General features: G+C 38.5%; 1 protein-coding gene across 1 annotated transcript; it reads right to left on the bottom strand.

The window, feature by feature from the left end:
* Positions 1-1,226: 1,226 nt before the first annotated feature.
* On the bottom strand, positions 1,227-2,891 carry LOC133873895 (uncharacterized). The gene is made up of 4 exons (XM_062311689.1): positions 2,753-2,891; positions 2,400-2,640; positions 2,230-2,285; positions 1,227-1,469 (listed from the first exon to the last, which is right to left on the bottom strand). Exons 1-4 carry the CDS (start codon positions 2,789-2,791, stop codon positions 1,299-1,301), a joined length of 507 nt encoding a protein of 168 aa, XP_062167673.1. The 5' UTR covers positions 2,792-2,891; the 3' UTR covers positions 1,227-1,298.
* Positions 2,892-18,165: the final 15,274 nt, after the last annotated feature.

The following is an 18,165-nucleotide window of genomic DNA, read 5'->3' as shown; positions in this document are numbered from 1 at the left end:
CAACCAGTTTGTTAGCTCGTCCTTTGCTCACCACGTGGCAACACCCAATCCAAGGATCTCTATTCCAACATGCTCCTGTCACCACGTTGCACTGATGCAACCTTCTCTTAATCTCGACAGCTCTCAGATAGACATGTCTGGACCCTCATGATTCCCTTCCACACTGAATCCGACACTGCCCTTATCTTGTGACAAAGGTAAGTCTCCTCTTTTACCCACGCAACCCACTATCCCAGCTAAGCCTTATCCTCTTATTAATGTAGTAGATTTTCGCTATCGGATTTTTGACACACCCAAATCGGCCATAACCCACTTCCAAGACGTTCCCGAACCTCTTGAAATCACCCCACCCAGTCCATTTCCAGGACTCCCTCTCTCAGTGGGCGTCAATTCTCCAAAGCCCAACTCCTATTATCTCCATATAAACCCAACTATGTCCAAATTGACAAGCCTCCCACTATGCTAATCTCACCCTTTCAACTAAGCTTAGCCCATCCTCAATCCTCTGCGCATCTGAAAACTACCCCGTAACTCCCCAACACTCTCCCGCTTCCATCCTTACTTCCCCAAACTTGTTTCACCTTTCTGCATTACATCAATAATTTTACATTTGTCCCACACTATGGTTTCACATGACCATCCTTCACCATAGGTGGTCCTTTATACCATGTGATAAAACATTTGTTTGAAGAAGACCAGAAATCACAATGTAACACTCGGAGAATTTAAGTATCTTAAAACTCTTTGTAGAACTTGATGATAATGTGGAGAAGACATTATGATTAAGCTTTTATAATTGTTTTAGAAATTAAGAAACTTTTTTATTAACTTTTTAAGGTGTTTAAAAGATAAAGTGACTTTTTACCTTAAAATTTCAATCAGATAAGAATTGAGTCAAACGAACTCAAAATGGGTCAAACAAAAGCCCTTAATGCTTGCCTCAAGACCTTCTACCAAGTTGTAGAGTATCAAAGAAATCTGTTTTTGACAAGAAAAAAAAAATCAAATTTTATCGTGAGTTACTATTCATCTACCATGTGGCGACTTTAACTCACTTTATTTTCTAAATTTAGGAAAGCGTTCTCACAATGTTAATTGCGATCACCCATCGCACTGATTATGTTGACTATCATTTTGATATCGCCCATAAATACATCAAAGTAATCTATACTTAACATTTGAGTACACAATCCTCTCAATATTTAAAATCAATATCATAAGGAATATTATTGGCATGGTGCAAAGAAGTGTACATTGGCAATATATTATTCCATATGTTCAAGAAATAACAACAGATATCACATGGCTGACTTAATATACAATATCAATCTGGGGAGATTCTCAAGAGCCAATGTGAATATTGCACCAAGCACAAAAATCAAAATGAAAGCTATTATTATTCTTCCAATGTACAAAAAACTGATTTCTGGTTTTGACACCCTCTTAGCAGGACGTGAGCCACCAGTGCTCTACAAAGAGTCAACAAATGAGAAGTATATCAGCTAAAATTGCGAAACATTCCAATCCCAATTGAAGGAGACACAATCTTAGACGAAACAATCAAGTTATAAAGCAAATTATGCAAAAGACTGTCAGATTTGGTCATAAATGGAAGTCTATAAAGAATGGAAAGAGATGTCTGGAATACATTCTTCTTCCCAGCCATTTCTGCAAGCACACATGAATGCCAATGAAGACGAAATGATAATCAGATAATTGGTAGCTTTTAGGTTATAGTGATCGAACAGAAGTGGCTATTGGAATATTAAAAGAAATGCAGTCAACCAAAAGAGCCAATCTTGAATGCATACTCATCATCTTATATCACCACATAAGCATCATCTTATAAACGAGAGAATTCATAACATCATCATTATGCTATGTCCACATGAAGTCATATACTCCAACCAACGACAAACAATTCTTCTCTATTCATCTCAATATCACAAATTAGTGAATAAGATCAGAAAGAGTCAAGAAAGGAGTACGACTTATTGCAGAAGTATTTTCAGGCACATGTGCACTTCCCGCACAAGGAAGCAAGGATAAAAGATCAGGGAGATGTTTTTTTTTATATATGAGTAAAAGATAACAGAGATGTGATGGAAGTAAGTTCATAAAAGTGTCTAACCAAATGCACAGTTGAAATCTCCTCATCACACAGCTCCATGGCTAAAATAGAAATCTCCTTAACCCAAACAGATAATGAAAAAAAAAAAAAACAGTTACCGTTACTGTAGAAACTCGGGTCGTCACTGGCCGGAACCCTTCCCCTTTTGGAACCCCTAAAAACAGTGTCAAATACATTTGACATCACCAAAAACAAAATGAATCCTCATTTCCAAACACATAATAGAAAAACAAATAAAATTATGTGAAACCCACAAAAACCCAATTACCAGCGTAATCAAAATCGAGTTCCATGACGGTCTGCAGCTTCCAACCATGGCCGTAGTCGACGAGAGCGGAATTGGGCCCAAAAGCAATGGGTTCCTCTCCTTCTTTGAAAGCTTCGATATGCAAAGCAAGGGGTTTGTCCGTTTCCAATCTTCGATTTATTAGTGATAAAGCAAATCCCGCGTCTGTACCAATGGCAAAGCGCCTTGTCTTGCCTGAACTTTTGCATTTAACCTCCAAAAACTGTTTCATAGAATTAAACAAAATAAAAGGAATATAAATTAAAAAAAAAAAAATTACCAGAGTTATGTATGTATAAAGCCCAAATTAACAAAAATAAAGAGTGACAGATTACAGTGGGAGGAGGATGTGGAGCAGATTCTGCTTCAGCCATTGTAGAGACGCAGAGAGAGAGAGAGAGAGAGAGAGAGAGAGAGAGAAGAGAAATTCAGTGTTGACTCTTTTCTTTGGTTTTTATATTGTTTTTGGTTTCTTCTAACAGTTATGAAGTTTTGTGTCAAGGCTAGGTTTGGTGATTTGAAGTATTTTTTTGGTTACGATTGAAAAAGAACTTTTTTGTAAACTTCATGGTAAATATTATCTTCAAAAAATGATATAACATTATTTTTTTAAAAACTTTTAATTACAACTTTTGGCTCCACTCAAATCAAATGCTAATGTGTGTCAAAAATTATAAAAGAATTGTATGCGTAGCATGAGCATTACTCTTGTCTTAATTGTGTTGATTATGAAAATTGAAATAGGATTTTTTTCTTGGATAAAAATTTCATCTAAACTAGGTTGGAGGAACCCAACCTCTCATTTTGTCGTATGTCCCTTACCATATGAGAAGAACATAATTTTTTAATAGAACTTAGAATGAAGCCATGTAGTCCCATGTTAACTTAATTTTCATTGGCCTACACAAGTAGTCTAAGGGAATAGAAAACTACTGGAATGGAGGCCTGCAGCCTCATTCCAATTGGCCAGTACACCACTGACCTAGGTTAGGCTCTCAAGGCCTCCAAGAAGGGGCCCCTCCGAGCCCAAGCCCATTAGCAAACTAGCCATTCAGCTAACTCCAGTGTGAGCAACAAATCAGCCCATTCAGTAAGATCCAGCATGAGGCACACGCATGCATCTCCAAAAATAAAACCCCTCACAAAGCAATAAATCCCGTAGGTTAATGGCATGGTAAGTCTATGCCCTTAGAAAAGGAAAGTCATCTCACCAAAGAAAACCACCCAAAAGAAAAAGGTCTGCTTAGAAGGAAAGGATGTGTTGGGTTCCAATGAATTCAAAAGTCAACCAGAATCCCAAAGGCGGCACAATCAAGGGCCATGTCAACGGCTAATTGGCTACATATGCCTAGGGGTGTGCAAAACCCGCACGATCCGACCTGCCCCGCAATCAAGAGAAAACCGCATATGAAATTTGGATCCCTTTTTTTATTATTAAACTGCACAATGCGGTGCGATTTGCAAGGTGGGATGTTGAAAAAAAATCGGGGACCCGACCCGCGCCGATCCACACCACATGATTAAAAGAAAAAAAAGGGAAAAAAAAAAAAAAAAAAAAAAAAAAAAAAAAAAAGAAAGAAAAGAAAAGAGAAGAAACCCCTCTTATTACCCTAGTGCCACACAAAACCCCCATCTGCCCTCTTATTTTTTCTTCTTTTCTTGCCGTTCTAGAGACTTCGCCGCCCAGCATCCCCTTCGGCCTTCTCTTCATTTTTCTCCTCTCTTCACACTGATCTTCGCCTCTTCATCTTCTTCAATCTTCTGGCTTCACCAAAGTCCAAAACCCTAACTCAGTAACACTGATCTTCGCCTCCTAAGTCCCTTCTTTCTTCATTTTGGTAATTTCTACGGTTTAGACTTTAGACTCTTCAATATTCGTTTTATTTTTTGGTGGTTTATTGTTTTGCTGGTGGTTCATTGTGTTTATTGTTTGGATTTGAAGGTATTTTCGGAGAATCAAAGGCAAAGCTTCATGGAATCACGTTCACAAGTCTCGTTCTAACTTCTAAGGTGCTGAAATCATCGGTTTGCAAATATTGTCTACATTTCATTGCTCTTTGTCTTCCTATTTCATGTTCGTTGGCTTTGATTTTCCTCTTCTTTTTTTATTATTAGTATTTTGTTTCTGGTTCAATGTGGGTGATTTTGGCGTTGGGACGAAACCTTTTAGGGTTGTGGTTTGAATTTTGTTTCATTTCAGATCTAGATGCTTTGTTTTTTGCATTTTAGATACCATGTACAAAATTTATGATGTTTTTTAGTTTGATGGCCTTTGAAATGTGCATAGTAGGAGAAAATTCTTTATGACGATTTGAATATGTTTGTGACTTTGGTGAGATTTGTGATTCTGTGATTGTTTTGATGTTTGGCGTATGTGGAAAATTTTGATTTTATTGTCATTGATTGATGTGCATGCTTATCAAAAAAAGGTTTTACCATATGAACTCCTCCATAAGCACAGATCTTCATGGGTTTAGTACTTATAGATTTAATAGCTTGGCACTTGAAGTAGTTTAGCTTGCTGTTTTTAATCTCTTAAATAAGATTATAAAAGTTCAGCTTAATTATGTTTAGCTTGCTGTTGATTATGTTTTTTTTTTCACTTAATGTAAACTCAAGTCATGGATGGTAATTCAACTAGTGGTAATAATACTATTGGTTCTAGTTCTGCGTCATCTGCACCTAGTCTTTTGGATAGTATCATGCCTCCCATGTTGAATGATAATGTTGAATGTGTGGGGTTGGGGTTGGATCTACATCAACTGTTGTCTCTCAAAATCCTAGTTCAGCTCTCCCACAAAAACCTAAGAAATTTGAGCAAACATCAAAGGTTTGGGAACATTTTACTAGGTTAGAGGAGAGTGATCCCAAGTATCCTAAATCAAAATGCAATTATTGTAAGAAATTATTTAGTTGTCACCCTAGAAGCCATGGTACTTCATCCATGTTATAACATATCAAGAAAAGCTGCAAAAATGTCCTAGTAGGTTTGATGAGTCACAAACAAAGTTGAGTTTTGAGGCTAAGAGGGAAGGACAAGGGGTAGTGGGCAAAGGAACATGTGGTAATCTTGTGATTACTAAATATAATCTGCAAAAATAAGGGAAGCAATTTCAAAGATGATAATTATGGATGAGTTGCCATTTAGGTTTGTGGAAGGTGAAGGGTTTCAAGACTTCATGAAGACAGTTGAACCTAGGTTTTCAATTCCTTACCGTTATACTGTGATGAGGGATTTTGTTAGGCTCTTTATGTCTAAGAAGGAAAAGTTGAGGGCAATGTTCTTGACAACCGATGTTCGGGTTTGTCTTACCATTGATAGTTGGACTTCGGTATAAAACCTTAATTACATGTGTATCACTGCTCATTTTATTGATAGTGATTGGAACTTACACAAGAGAATTTTAAACTTTTGTTTACTTCCTAATCAAAAAGGTAAGACCATTGGGCAGAAGATTGAGTCGTGTATACTTAAGTGGAGTATTGGTAACATTTTCACTATCACAGTTGACAATGCTTCTTCCAACGATACCGCTTTGGATTACTTGAGAAAGAGAACAGCTCATAAGACTGGCACCATATTAGAGAATCAATTTATGCGTGTGAGGTGTTGTGCACACATTTTAAATCTTATTGTGTCTAAGGGTTTGAAAGAGGTTGATGAATCCATTGTGAAGGTTAGAAGTGCGGTGAAATATGTGAAGTCTTCTCTCCAAAGATTTGAGAACTTTAAGTATTGTATAGAAAGAAAAAAACTTACTTTTAAGGGATTGTTGTGTCTTGATGTTCCAACTAGATGGTACTCTACATTTAAGATGTTGGAAGGTGCTGAAAAATGTCAGAGTGCTTTTGAACTTTTGGAAAAGTATGATGGGCATTATGTTTCTTTGTTGTTTGATGAAAAGAATGCTAAAAAAGGTTTGGGACCTCCTAATTATGATGATTGGGCTCGTATTAGGGTTTTTCTCAAGTTTCCCAAACTTTTTTATGATGCCATAATACGAATTTCAAGGTCTTTGTATGTGACTTCTAATATGTATTGGCAAGAAATTTGTGGTATTCAAATGCATATACAATTGTGTTAGTATTTTGGCCTCATTCTGTGTTTGGACAAAATCACTTATGTGTAAAGATGCTGTAAACAGGGATTCCACTTTCAGAGTGATGTCAAGATTAGAAGACAATTCAAGTTCCCTGTCAGCCGTCTGGACGATGTGTCATCCCGTCCGGACGCCCATCTGTCTACTGCTCCATCCGTCCGGACGATGTGTCATACCGTCCGGACGACGTGGTATCCCGTCCGGACACTTCACTGTATCGAGAAGTTTCTGTTCCAGCTTGATCCGTCCGGACGTCTCAGCAGCACGTCCGGACGCCTATCAGTTCTCGAATGGTTCACTGATTCTTTCCAAATTCAAGAAAGGGAAGATCAATCAACCGTCCGGACGATGTGGTATCCCGTTCGGACGCGTGTGTCCATAAGGCAAGAATCGCAGTAGTAATTTCACGGTCTGAACGCCTGACAGCTGTGGTCTAGACGCTTGTGCATCATATATGGTAACTAACGATTCGAATTCAACCGTCCGGACGTCTCCCCCTCATGGTCCGGACGCACACGCATCAGATATGGAAATTGCGTGCTGAAGTTTAACCGTCCGAACGCTCCTGCCCCTTGGTTCGGACGCGCAAAGCCTGTTATGGAAATTACTTGCAGCGGACGTGCGTCCGTCCGGACGATGTTCTAATACAGGAAAGATTTCTCAGCGAAAATTTCGGAAAATCCTGTCACACAGTTGTCCGTCTAGACGGTCATGGTCCACCGTCCGGACGGCTCACAGGCTTATTTTGCCTGACGCTCATTATGACCCCCAGACTATAAATAGGGGTCCTTGGGCACTTAGAGCTGCAAGAATTCGGTGTGAATTCCATTAGAGCTTAGAGACGTGTTATTTCCTCCAGAGCCGTTTTTCAAGTGTGCTACGCTATAAATCGAAGTCTATCTTAGAGGTCGACTCTAAGGTAAGGAGTTCCATTGAAGACCCCTTCAGATAGGTGAACCTGGTTGGGAAGCGTTCGTGTTGGGTTACACGTCAGAGATCAAAGTACGACCACTGCATCGGTACATGTGAGTGTTACTATCTTGTATCTAGCTTTGTCTTCTGAATAGTGGAATTCCTGGGATTGGTTGCCCCAGAGTGGTTTTTCTCTTAACCGAGTTTCCACTTCGTCAACAAAAATCTTTGTGTCATTTACTTTCCGCTGTGCCTTAATTTTGTTGACACTGATGCACACACTTTACTTTTAGAAGTCATTTCAATTTTTCAATTGATATCAGAGCTTGGTACACTCTGAGAAGATTAATTTCTTGAGTGTTTTTTATATTTGACTTCTATCTTTATTATGTCTCAAACTCTTAATTCTGTTCCTGCCTTTGATGGCTCGAACTATGGCTATTGGAAGGCACGTATGCGTTTCTTTTTTAAATCTATTGACTGTTGGGGTATTGTTGAGACTGGTTGGACTAAACCAGAGGAAACAACACTTGAACTAGTCCCTCAAAAGAACGCTCGTCTTTCAAATGACAAAGCCCTCCATGATCTATGCCAAGCACTTTCTCCATCTGAATTCGCCAAAATTTCAAATTACGAATCAGCCAAAGCAGCATGGCAAATTTTGGTAACAACATATGAAGGCACAAAACTTGTAAAATCTGCCAAACTTCAGATGTTGATGTCAAAATTTGAAGAAATTAAGATATTAGAGGAAGAGACATTTGAAGAGTTTTACTCCAAAATAAGTGACTAAGGAACTCCATGGTGAGTCTTGGGAAACCTATCTCGGATGTAAAACTCATCCGAAAAATTCTCAGATCTTTGCCCGAGCGTTTCAGGATTAAGGTAACGACTATTGAGGAAAGCAAAGATCTTGAAGAAATGAAGATTGAAGAGCTTGTTGGATCTCTTCAAACATACGAGCTGTCTCTGCCCCCGATCAAGAAATTAAAGACCATTGCTCTTAAGACTTCCAAGAAGAGGGTAGAAGCCTCCTCTGAAGAAGAATCTAAGGATGAAGAAAAGGCTGTGGCAATGCTTGCCAAAAATTTTAGAAGACTAATGAAAGATGATCGGTTCAAGAAGAAGTTTTCTGAAAAAGCCAAGAAACCTCTCAGAGAAGCTGAACCAGAGGATGAGAAAGATCCCAGAGGACCCCGATGTTTTGAATGCTCAGGCTATGGGCATATCCGGGCCCGATTGCGGGAATCTCAAGAAGGGCAAGGGGAAGGCTTACAATGTGACTCTCAGTGATGAGTCCGAAGAAGATGCTCAGAGTCTGACAAATTTCTAGCTTTTGTGGCCCCTTATGTTGAAGAAGAAGACTCATATTATTCGGAGTATAGTGAGAATGAGGTGGAGCTCAAGGAAGCATACAAAAATCTCTACAAAGAGTTTGAAACGCTGAGGGAAGGCCGAAAGCAGCAAGTTAATGATCTGAACAGTCTGCATACTGAGAAGAGCTCACTGCTGCTCAAGATACAGGAGCTCGAAGAAAAGCTACTTGAGACACAGCTCCAGCTAGAAAGAGTCACTGATGAGAAGTTGACTCGTATGCTGTCCATCCAGAAGAGCCCACATGACAAGACTGGTCTCGGGTATGTAGCTTCCTCTTCTGATATTCCTTCTTCCTCGAAGACTGTGTTTGTGCCTCCTACAGTCCCAGAGCTTCCTCCAGTTATTGAAGATAAACAGAAGGAAAAGGTCAATGATGATGTTCCAGGCACTCAGCAGCCTCATTCCATCAGAAGACCTCCTATTTGCCATCACTGCGGTCTCAGTGGGCATGTACGGCCTCAGTGCTCCCTCTTGAAAGCACAAAAGGCCAAAGCCAAGAAAGAAGTGCCTAGACAAGCTCAGTATGTCACTATACCTGCAGTTCAGCATCAGACTCCTTGGCATCAGGCACCATGGGGACAAGCACCAAGACATCAGTTCCAAGCCTCTTGGTCTCATGCTCCTCAGCATCAGCAGCCTCAACAGCGGTTTGTACCAGCCAATCAGAGTGGCACTTACAAGAGCAAACCCAGGCATTTGAGAAGGCCTCAAGAGCAATACATCGATGAGCCTCCTGTTTGGATGCAAAACATGATGGAGTGGATGATGCAGTCTTGTCAGCCACCACCCACTAGAAGGCAGACTTGGGCTGAGAAGGACAGTTACCCCAAGAGGGGGAATAGGCGCACCTAGCGGATTCAGGTGTTCATGCCTAGGATTTGGTTCCTAATCCTAAGGCATCAGGTTTGATTGCTAGCATATTTTCCTTGTCATATTTATGTGCTAGTTATCTAGGAACCAGTTGGTTGTGCCCCCTTGTGTTTTTCTTGAGAAAACTTTGCAGGTATTTTTGGGGAAGACAGAAAAAGCAAGTCGAGCGACTGTTTTTCTGTAGTGGCATCTTTAAGCACACACAGGTTTGATTGTACCTTAGCATATGATGTCTTTTTCCATATTGCTTGTTATATTGGTTTATTTCTTTTATTAAAAAAAATAATAATAAAAAAAATAAAAAATAAAAAATAATAATTTGGGGAGAATTTGCAGGATATTATTTCTCTTGGCTTATTAGATATTGCATGCATTCTTGCCTAATATCTCAATTCGGTATGCATTGATTAAATACGCTTAGATATAATTGAGAGTTTTGACTATGCTAGCCAAGTGTTTTTCCTGTTTATGCAAAAAGTAGGATAGCTTCTTTCCTCATGCGATGAAAAAGTGCACTATCGCGGGCTCCCCTAAAGGTACATCTTTCCTTCTCTGACTCTTTGCTTTTGGAAATTTTAGATAAGAGAAGAAGTCCTTGATTAGATGGCCAAATTGACCACAGGCTAGTTAAACCTAGCATCTATAAATTCTGGCACTCCCTTCAGTTTGCAGTACCATAAGATCCGAGCAGTAATTCATAAAAAGCTATGTGCTTTAAATTTGTTTAATCACTGTTTATGTGCTTAAATTTACCTTGCCCTCTATGAGCAAGTAAAAAATTATATGTGCTGTATCTTAGGGGGAGTGTATCAGATGAGGGTGTCTAGGCCCTAGTAAGCTATAAGATTTGACTTTTGGCTAATCTGTCTTGGATTTTCTCTCATGTCTAGAAAATCTAGTTGCATTTTGTCATGTCTTGGATAGTCTTACCTTGTGGGAAAAGAGTCTCCACACACACACACGAATTGCTTGAGTTGAGTTGCCTATTTGATTTTTATATGATCAGGAAAAATTATGTGTGCTAATTGAAATCTCAACTTCCTTTTATATCTCTGTGTATTTCTGAGATGCTCTCTGATTGTGTTATCAGTTGATTATGCATGCGTATTCTGACACTGACTTGAGAAAATTTGATCTCTGTAAATTCTTCTCAGCTTTTCTGGTGTTTCAGTGTGGAGCGTCCGGACGGACTAGTGGTCCGGACGGTTCTCCCTTGGAGTCCGAACGGAGATGGAGCCCACATGTCCGGACAGGATCTGACGGAGTCCGGACGCGCGCTGTCATCATCGTCCGAACGGTCTTTTTATATCGTCCGGACGCGCGCGACCTTTCTGCTCCTTTGCGAGGCAGCGAGCATCCGGACGTCATCAATCCACCGTCCGGACAGGGACCCCACAGCGGCTATAAAATGCCCAGATCGCCGATTTCTCTTCATACCCCACAAAATCAGAATTTTTGGCTGTTTGTGAGTAAGGTTGGCTTTAAGTTTTTGGCTTTTTGCATATATCTCTCATATTTCAGGTATTTTTCTAGTCTTTCTCTCTTCAGTTTTCTTTAAAGCTGTTAGAATGTTATTTATTTTTGGAATATGAGATGCATATATCTGCCATGTTGAAATTTCTTGGACTTAGTTGATATTATTTTCGAAGTCCTTTTACTACTGTTATTCTGCCAAATTTGTGTTATCCTAACAAAAATATTTTTTGGAATATTTTTCTTTGGAAATTCTTGTTGGATCTTGTGCAGAATCATGTCTGCCGGCAATCCACCCCGCAGGGTCCATCAGAGGCTTGTGGAAGATAGGGCTACAATTCAAGCCAAAATTATGGACCGCTCCGTCATTGCTGAGCGGAACGTGCTTCGGGCTGACATCATGGTGCCACCACTGGACAACATACTTGACATCATTCAGACGTACAACTGGGGATATCTCCACAACTGTGCTTGTGTGGTGTACACCAGATTGGTCAAGCTATTCTACGCCAACCTGGAGGTGGTGCAGGATGATGATCATGGAGTAGTACTTCAGTCCTCCGTTGTAGGCCATCTCATCACTGTTGATCCTCAGGTCATCAGTCACATCATCCGAGTCACAGTGCTCGAGATTTCAGCCAGCCCCTACAATGAGGTGGTGCTTCCTCCATCCCTGGATGATCTCAGGGAATTCTTTCGTGCCGTTCCCCAAGGTGAGGAGCGCTCTACTGCCATCAGGATTGGTGCCCTGTCATCCTCCCACCACATGTTGGCCAAGATCGTTCAGCAGAATATTTGGCCGGTTGCCCGGCGCAGTGATCTGATCCTGAAATGGGCCCAGTTTGTCTATGCTATCCACCTCCGCTTGCCTTTCTGCCTATGCAAGCACATTTTGGGGGTTATATTAGAAGCCCGTGATGAGAGCACTGCTGGTCTCCCTTTTGGCTGCCTCCTTACTCAGATTATTCTTCAGTCGGGCATCAATGTCAATCGCGAACCGAAGATGAAAATCCAGCAGCCCATCAGCAAGCAGACTTTGGTGAAGTCTAATGCGCAGCTGCGGAGAGATGACTCCGATGATGAGGCGCCTCCACCTGCTGCTATGCCAGTCAGCTTTCCAAATATGGCTTCATCCTCACATACTGTACCGCCATCTGAGCCAGAGGTCAATTATGCTTAGATTATGGAGGCTCTTGCTGCACTTTAGGGAGGGATGAGCAGCTTACAGGTGTCTATGTCCTCCATGCAGCAGTCTATGAGTTCCATGCAGCTTGCTATGCACTCCATCGACAGGTGCGTGGAGCAGAACCAGCTGGACCTTCAAGAGTGCCTAAAGTATCATCACCCTAGCAGCAGTGATGATGAGGATGGTGCAGATGGGATTTTACCCATGATTGAGGATATTTGATTCCCTCTTATGTTTTTTGTAGATTTTTTGTTATTTTTGAGACAATTTCTGTTTTTGGTTAAAACACTTTGGATATATATTACTCTGTTTCCTGGGTCCTTCTGAGACCGTTAGGGGGAGTAATTTTTATGACAGTTAGTTTTTATTACTCTGTTTACCCTTTGTCCCTTTGTGACAAAAAGGGGGGAGTAATTTTTATTTTGGACCGGGAATGTATTTCCAAACCGGTCAAGTGATTCTTGTCCCAGAATGGCCAAATGGGGAGTTTGTTAGTATTTTGGCCTTATTCTTTGTTTGGACAAAATCACTTATGTGTAAAGATGCTGTAAACAGGGATTCAACTTTCAGAGTGATGTCAAGATTAGAAGACAATTCAAGTTCCCTGTCAGCCGTCCGGACGATGTGTCATCCTGTCCGGACACCCATCTGTCTACTGCTCCATCCGTCCAGACGATGTGTCATACCGTCCGGACGCCAGACAGTCCAGCATCATCCGTCCGGACGACGTGGTATCCTGTCCGGACACTTCACTGTATCGAGAAGTTTCTGTTCCAGCTTGATCCGTCCGGACGTCTCAGTAGCACGTCCGGACGCCAATCAGTTCTTGAACGGTTCACTGATTCTTTCCAAATTCAAGAAAGGGAAGATCAATTAACCGTCTGGACGATGTGGTATCCCGTCCGGACGCATGTGTCCATAAGGCAAGAATCGCAGTAGTAATTTCACCTTCCGAACGCCTGACAGCTGTGGTCCGGACGCTGGTGCATCGTATATGGTAACTGACGATTCGACTTCAACCGTCCGGACGTCTCCCCCTCATGGTCCGGACGCACACGCATCAGATATGGAAATTGCGTGCTGAAGTTCAGCCGTCCGGACGCTCCTGCCCCTTGGTCCGGACACGCGAAACCTATTATGGAAATTACTTGCAGCGGACGTGCGTCCGTTCGGACGATCGAGCCATCCCGTCCGGACGATGTTCTAATACAGGAAAGATTTCTCCGCGAAAATTTTGGAAAATCCTGTCGCACAGTTGTTCGTCCGGAAGGTCATGATCCACCGTCCGGACGGCTCACAGGTATATTTTGCCTGACACTCATTCTGACCCCCAGACTATAAATAGGGTTCCTTGGGCACTTAGAGCTGCAAGAATTCGGTGTGAATTCCATTAGAGCTTAGAGACGTGTTATTTCCTCTAGAGCTGTTTTTCAAGTGTGCTGCGCTATAAATCGAAGTCTATCTTAGAGGTCGCCTCTAAGGTAAGGAGTTCCATTGAAGACCCCTTCAGGTAGGTGAACCTGGTTGGGAAGCGTTCGTATTGGGTTACACGTCAGAGATCAAGGTACGACCACTGCATCGGTACATGTGAGTATTACTATCTTGTATCTAGCTTTGTCTTCTGAATAGTGGAATTCCTGGGTTTGGTTGCCCCGGAGTGGTTTTTCTCTTAACCGAGTTTCCACTTCGTCAACAAAAATCTTTGTGTCATTTACTTTTCACTGTGCCTTAATTTTTGTTGACACTTATGCACACACTTTACTTTTAGAAGTCATTTCAATTTTTCAAATTGTATTGTGATAGTAGTAATTATGTATTGAGTTCTATGGCGGAGAAAATGATGATGAAGTATAATAAGTATTAGGGGGATTTTGATAAGGTTAACGTGTTGATGTTTGTTGCTGTCATACTTGATCTACGAACCAAATTGGAGTCATTGGAATTTTGGTTAAAGGATGTTCTTAATGAGGAGCAATGTACTAATATGATGAAAAAATTGAAGCACTACCTTCAGAAATTATATGATCACTTCGACGTTGGCGAGAGTTCATCTCAAGTTGAACATGATAGTGCATGTCCTCAAAGTTCCTCAATGACAGAAGAAACTGAGAACCTTTCACTTCACTTTATGAATAAGTTTCATTTAACTTCTAAAAGTGATGTTCAAAGTAAATCGGAGATAAATCGGTATTTAATGGAAAAGGTTGAAAAACCTAATGTGACTTTTGGTATTTTAAGTTGGTGGACGGTGAACTCAACCAAATTCTCAGTACTTGACCAAATAGCACGTATTTTGTCAGCCTTTCTCATTACTACAGTTGCTTCGGAGTCGCCGTTTAGCACTGCAGAGCGTATGTTGGATCCTTTTCAAAGTTCATTAGCCTCAAAAACGGTTGAAGCATTGGTATGTGCACAAAATTGGTTAAGATCAAAATCCCTGAGCAATAGCAATGGTTATGACACAAAGATGGTTGATGATCTAGAAAGTTATGAGCTCGATTCAAGTAAGCTTTCTATTATACACTTCTTAATTTATTTTGCTATTTAGTATTTACAAATTCTAATTATTAGTTTCAATTGAGAATGTAATTCTTTTCCCTTTTTTTTTTTGTAGAAATAACTTTGAAGAACATCAATATTTTGTTTGAGGAGGATCAGTGACGTGAAGACTGAAGTTTCCTTTTGGCATTCTGCTATTATCTTTTATTTTATTTTTTAACTTAAGTTTTTATGTGTGCTACTAGCTTGGTTTGTTTGTGTTTTATTGCTAGATTTGTTTGTTTGTCCTTTGTATCGTACTATTGTTTAGCCTGGTTTTATGTGTGCTGATGCCTGCTAGATTTGTTTGTATATATATATATATATATATCAGGATTCAGTTTTCATTAGTTTGGATGATCTTCAGTGAAGTAGATGCTAAAGATTTTATGTTAGAATTATTGATCGGTAATTTGTTGATTTCGTGGATGCTGAAGTTTTCATGTTAGAATTATTGATATTTCTTGTAGTGATATATATATATATATATATCAGTTTTCATTAGTTTGGATGACCTTCGGTGAAGTGGATGCAGAAGATTTTATGTTAGAATTATTGATTTGTTGATTAAATTATTAAATCTGGCTACCTTACACTGTTGAATGCTGATTTATTAAAAAAAAAAAAAAATTGTTTACTTTATAAATTAAACTACTGAATGCTGATTTATTAAAAATAATTCTTTAATTGTTGAAATTGGCTTTTAGTTTAGTTTACACGGTTAATCAGGTTTATATTTACAAAAAGAATAAATTTAATTTTTTTATAACATAAAAAACCAGTATTTTTTTAATTTTTATTTTTTACAAATTAATACAAAAAATTACGTAATTGCTACTCAATTTAACTCGCCCCGCACGTCCCCGCCCTGCCCATACCCGCATCGCACGGATACCACGTATAAAATGAGGGTCATGGTTCCAATTTACCCAACCCACAGGGGTGCGGGGTGGGGCCAAAAAGGGTAGAAACCCGCCCCGTGCCCACCCCTACATATGCCTTGGGTCTAGGCAATCAGGTATTGCATGAGTCCATGACTGATGGGTAGTTGCATAAATTAGGGAAGTGAATGCTCAGAGTTATGGTTTGATGGCTAGGATTTGAAAGGTTGAATCAAAGGGTAAAAAATTGGGCACAAAAGGGATGAGTAGAGGAGAAGGGATTTAAATTTTTTTTCTCCTCTGCACGTATGTAGCTGAAATCAACTCCACTTATGATCCTGGCTATTTATTATAAGCACTAATTTGATGATTCAATTTAAGTTGTTAAATAAAATCTAAAAGAGTGTGCTCATGGAAATTTGAAACACCATATAATATTTAGTGGTATTCATGTGTTACACGTCTAACCCATATTCCAAAAATGAATGGCTAGAATTGAAGAAGAAAAAAATGATTGCACGGTAAGGATTAAGCCTCGGTACGCATGGGCTGTCAGCAGCCTCGGTCCATGTACGCTCCACTACCTCAGTTAATAAGTTTTGGACAACTTATTCCCTCCAAGCGAACATTGGTAACATTGTCTCCACGCCACCCAATAAAATGATCTTGACCATAGATTAAAATTGGCTATTGGATGATTCAATCCTAGTCGTTAAATAAGGTAAATAAGCTTGCATGCAAAACAACATATAACTGCGAGTCTAGGAATTGCGTTACAAATGTAAGCCACTATCCCAAATGAATGACTACGATTTAATCAGACAATCGACTGTCTATAATTACCCTAAAAAATGCGTATAAAAAATAATAATAAAATGAATAATCCTTAATTAATAAATAAAATGGTAATCAGCCAAATTCAAGACCAAACTAGCCCCCCCCCCCCCCCCCCCCCCAAAAAAAAAAAAAAAAAAGGAACTAGAGTTTTTAGCATTAATTTTTAAAAAAATAAATCAATAAATAAATAAAAGAAAAAAAATACCTACATTAACTATTAATTTATGGGCACTATTATTATTATTATTATTATTATTATTATTATTATTATTATTATCTCCATCTAAGTGCCTGTATCAGTATGAATTTGTATATTTAATGATATTATGTGACTATTATTTATTCTTGTGCTTAATTTGTGTATATATATATATATATAATATTTATGAATTATGAATCATATCATATCATATGATTTATGAGATTATTTATGATAAGTATAATCATCACAGATCATAATTATCCTAATTCCTACATATATAATGACAATACTTAGATCCTATGATTACAAGATCTAAGTATTATCATATGATCAAATGATCTAATAACTCATATGTTCTTAGATCTTGAATCACGTGATTTAATGACTCCTAAGTATTTAATGATAATACTTAGATCATATGATCATATTTATAGTGATTATTGATTATATGAATATATAACTCTATGGTACAATGTTAGATCATATGATCATATGATATAAATTATAATAGTAATACATATAACCATATGATCTAAATTCTAATGATAATACTTAATTTGTAATTATAATTAACACATTAGTGATTATAATCCTAATTACTTAATTTGAAATTATATGGATCACATTATCATTATATATGAATAATATGATTATGTTTCAGAATTGTCATTATATCATATTATTAATGTGAATTCATACTTACATATGTAAATATGTAATCTATATATCTAATTATTGTATATAAGTATGATTAATAATTGTTAGATACTCAAGTCATGTTTGGGTGTGCATTTTTTTTGTATTATATTTTACTATTCTTTACTATATTCAAAATTGCAAATACCAAGAAAATTTATTTTTTGAAATTATGTTTTGATGGTTTAAAAAACCTAAGACAAAATTGAAAAAAGTTGAATAAAACTTTAATAGAATTCAAATTTAGCAAACCAGCCCAAACATGTATTTCAAAAATAATAAAATATAATAAAAAAAATGTGTGACCCAAACATACCCTTAGAATCGTAAATAATACTTAACCATTATATATAAGTATCTAGATACTAAATCATTGTATTAGAATAAATTTTTATACTTATATGGCATTATGTGACTATGATTTATACTTGTGCTTAATTTGTGTATGTATATATATATATATAAATTATAAATTATGTATCATATCATATCATATTATATCGAGTAATTCTACATATACATCAAGTGTCTATTAAGTATCCATAACAAAATGAGGTGGCTTTTAAAATCACTATTTGATCAAAATCATCACTTGATCAATCGCACGCCCAATGGTGATTTTAAAAGCCACCTCATTTTTTGATGGACACTTAATGTACATGTAGAATTACTCTAT

The sequence above is a fragment of the Alnus glutinosa genome, chromosome 7, assembly GCF_958979055.1.
Source record: "Alnus glutinosa chromosome 7, dhAlnGlut1.1, whole genome shotgun sequence".
Lineage (NCBI taxonomy): Eukaryota > Viridiplantae > Streptophyta > Magnoliopsida > Fagales > Betulaceae > Alnus > Alnus glutinosa.
This window is presented reverse-complemented; position numbering and strand designations above follow the sequence as displayed.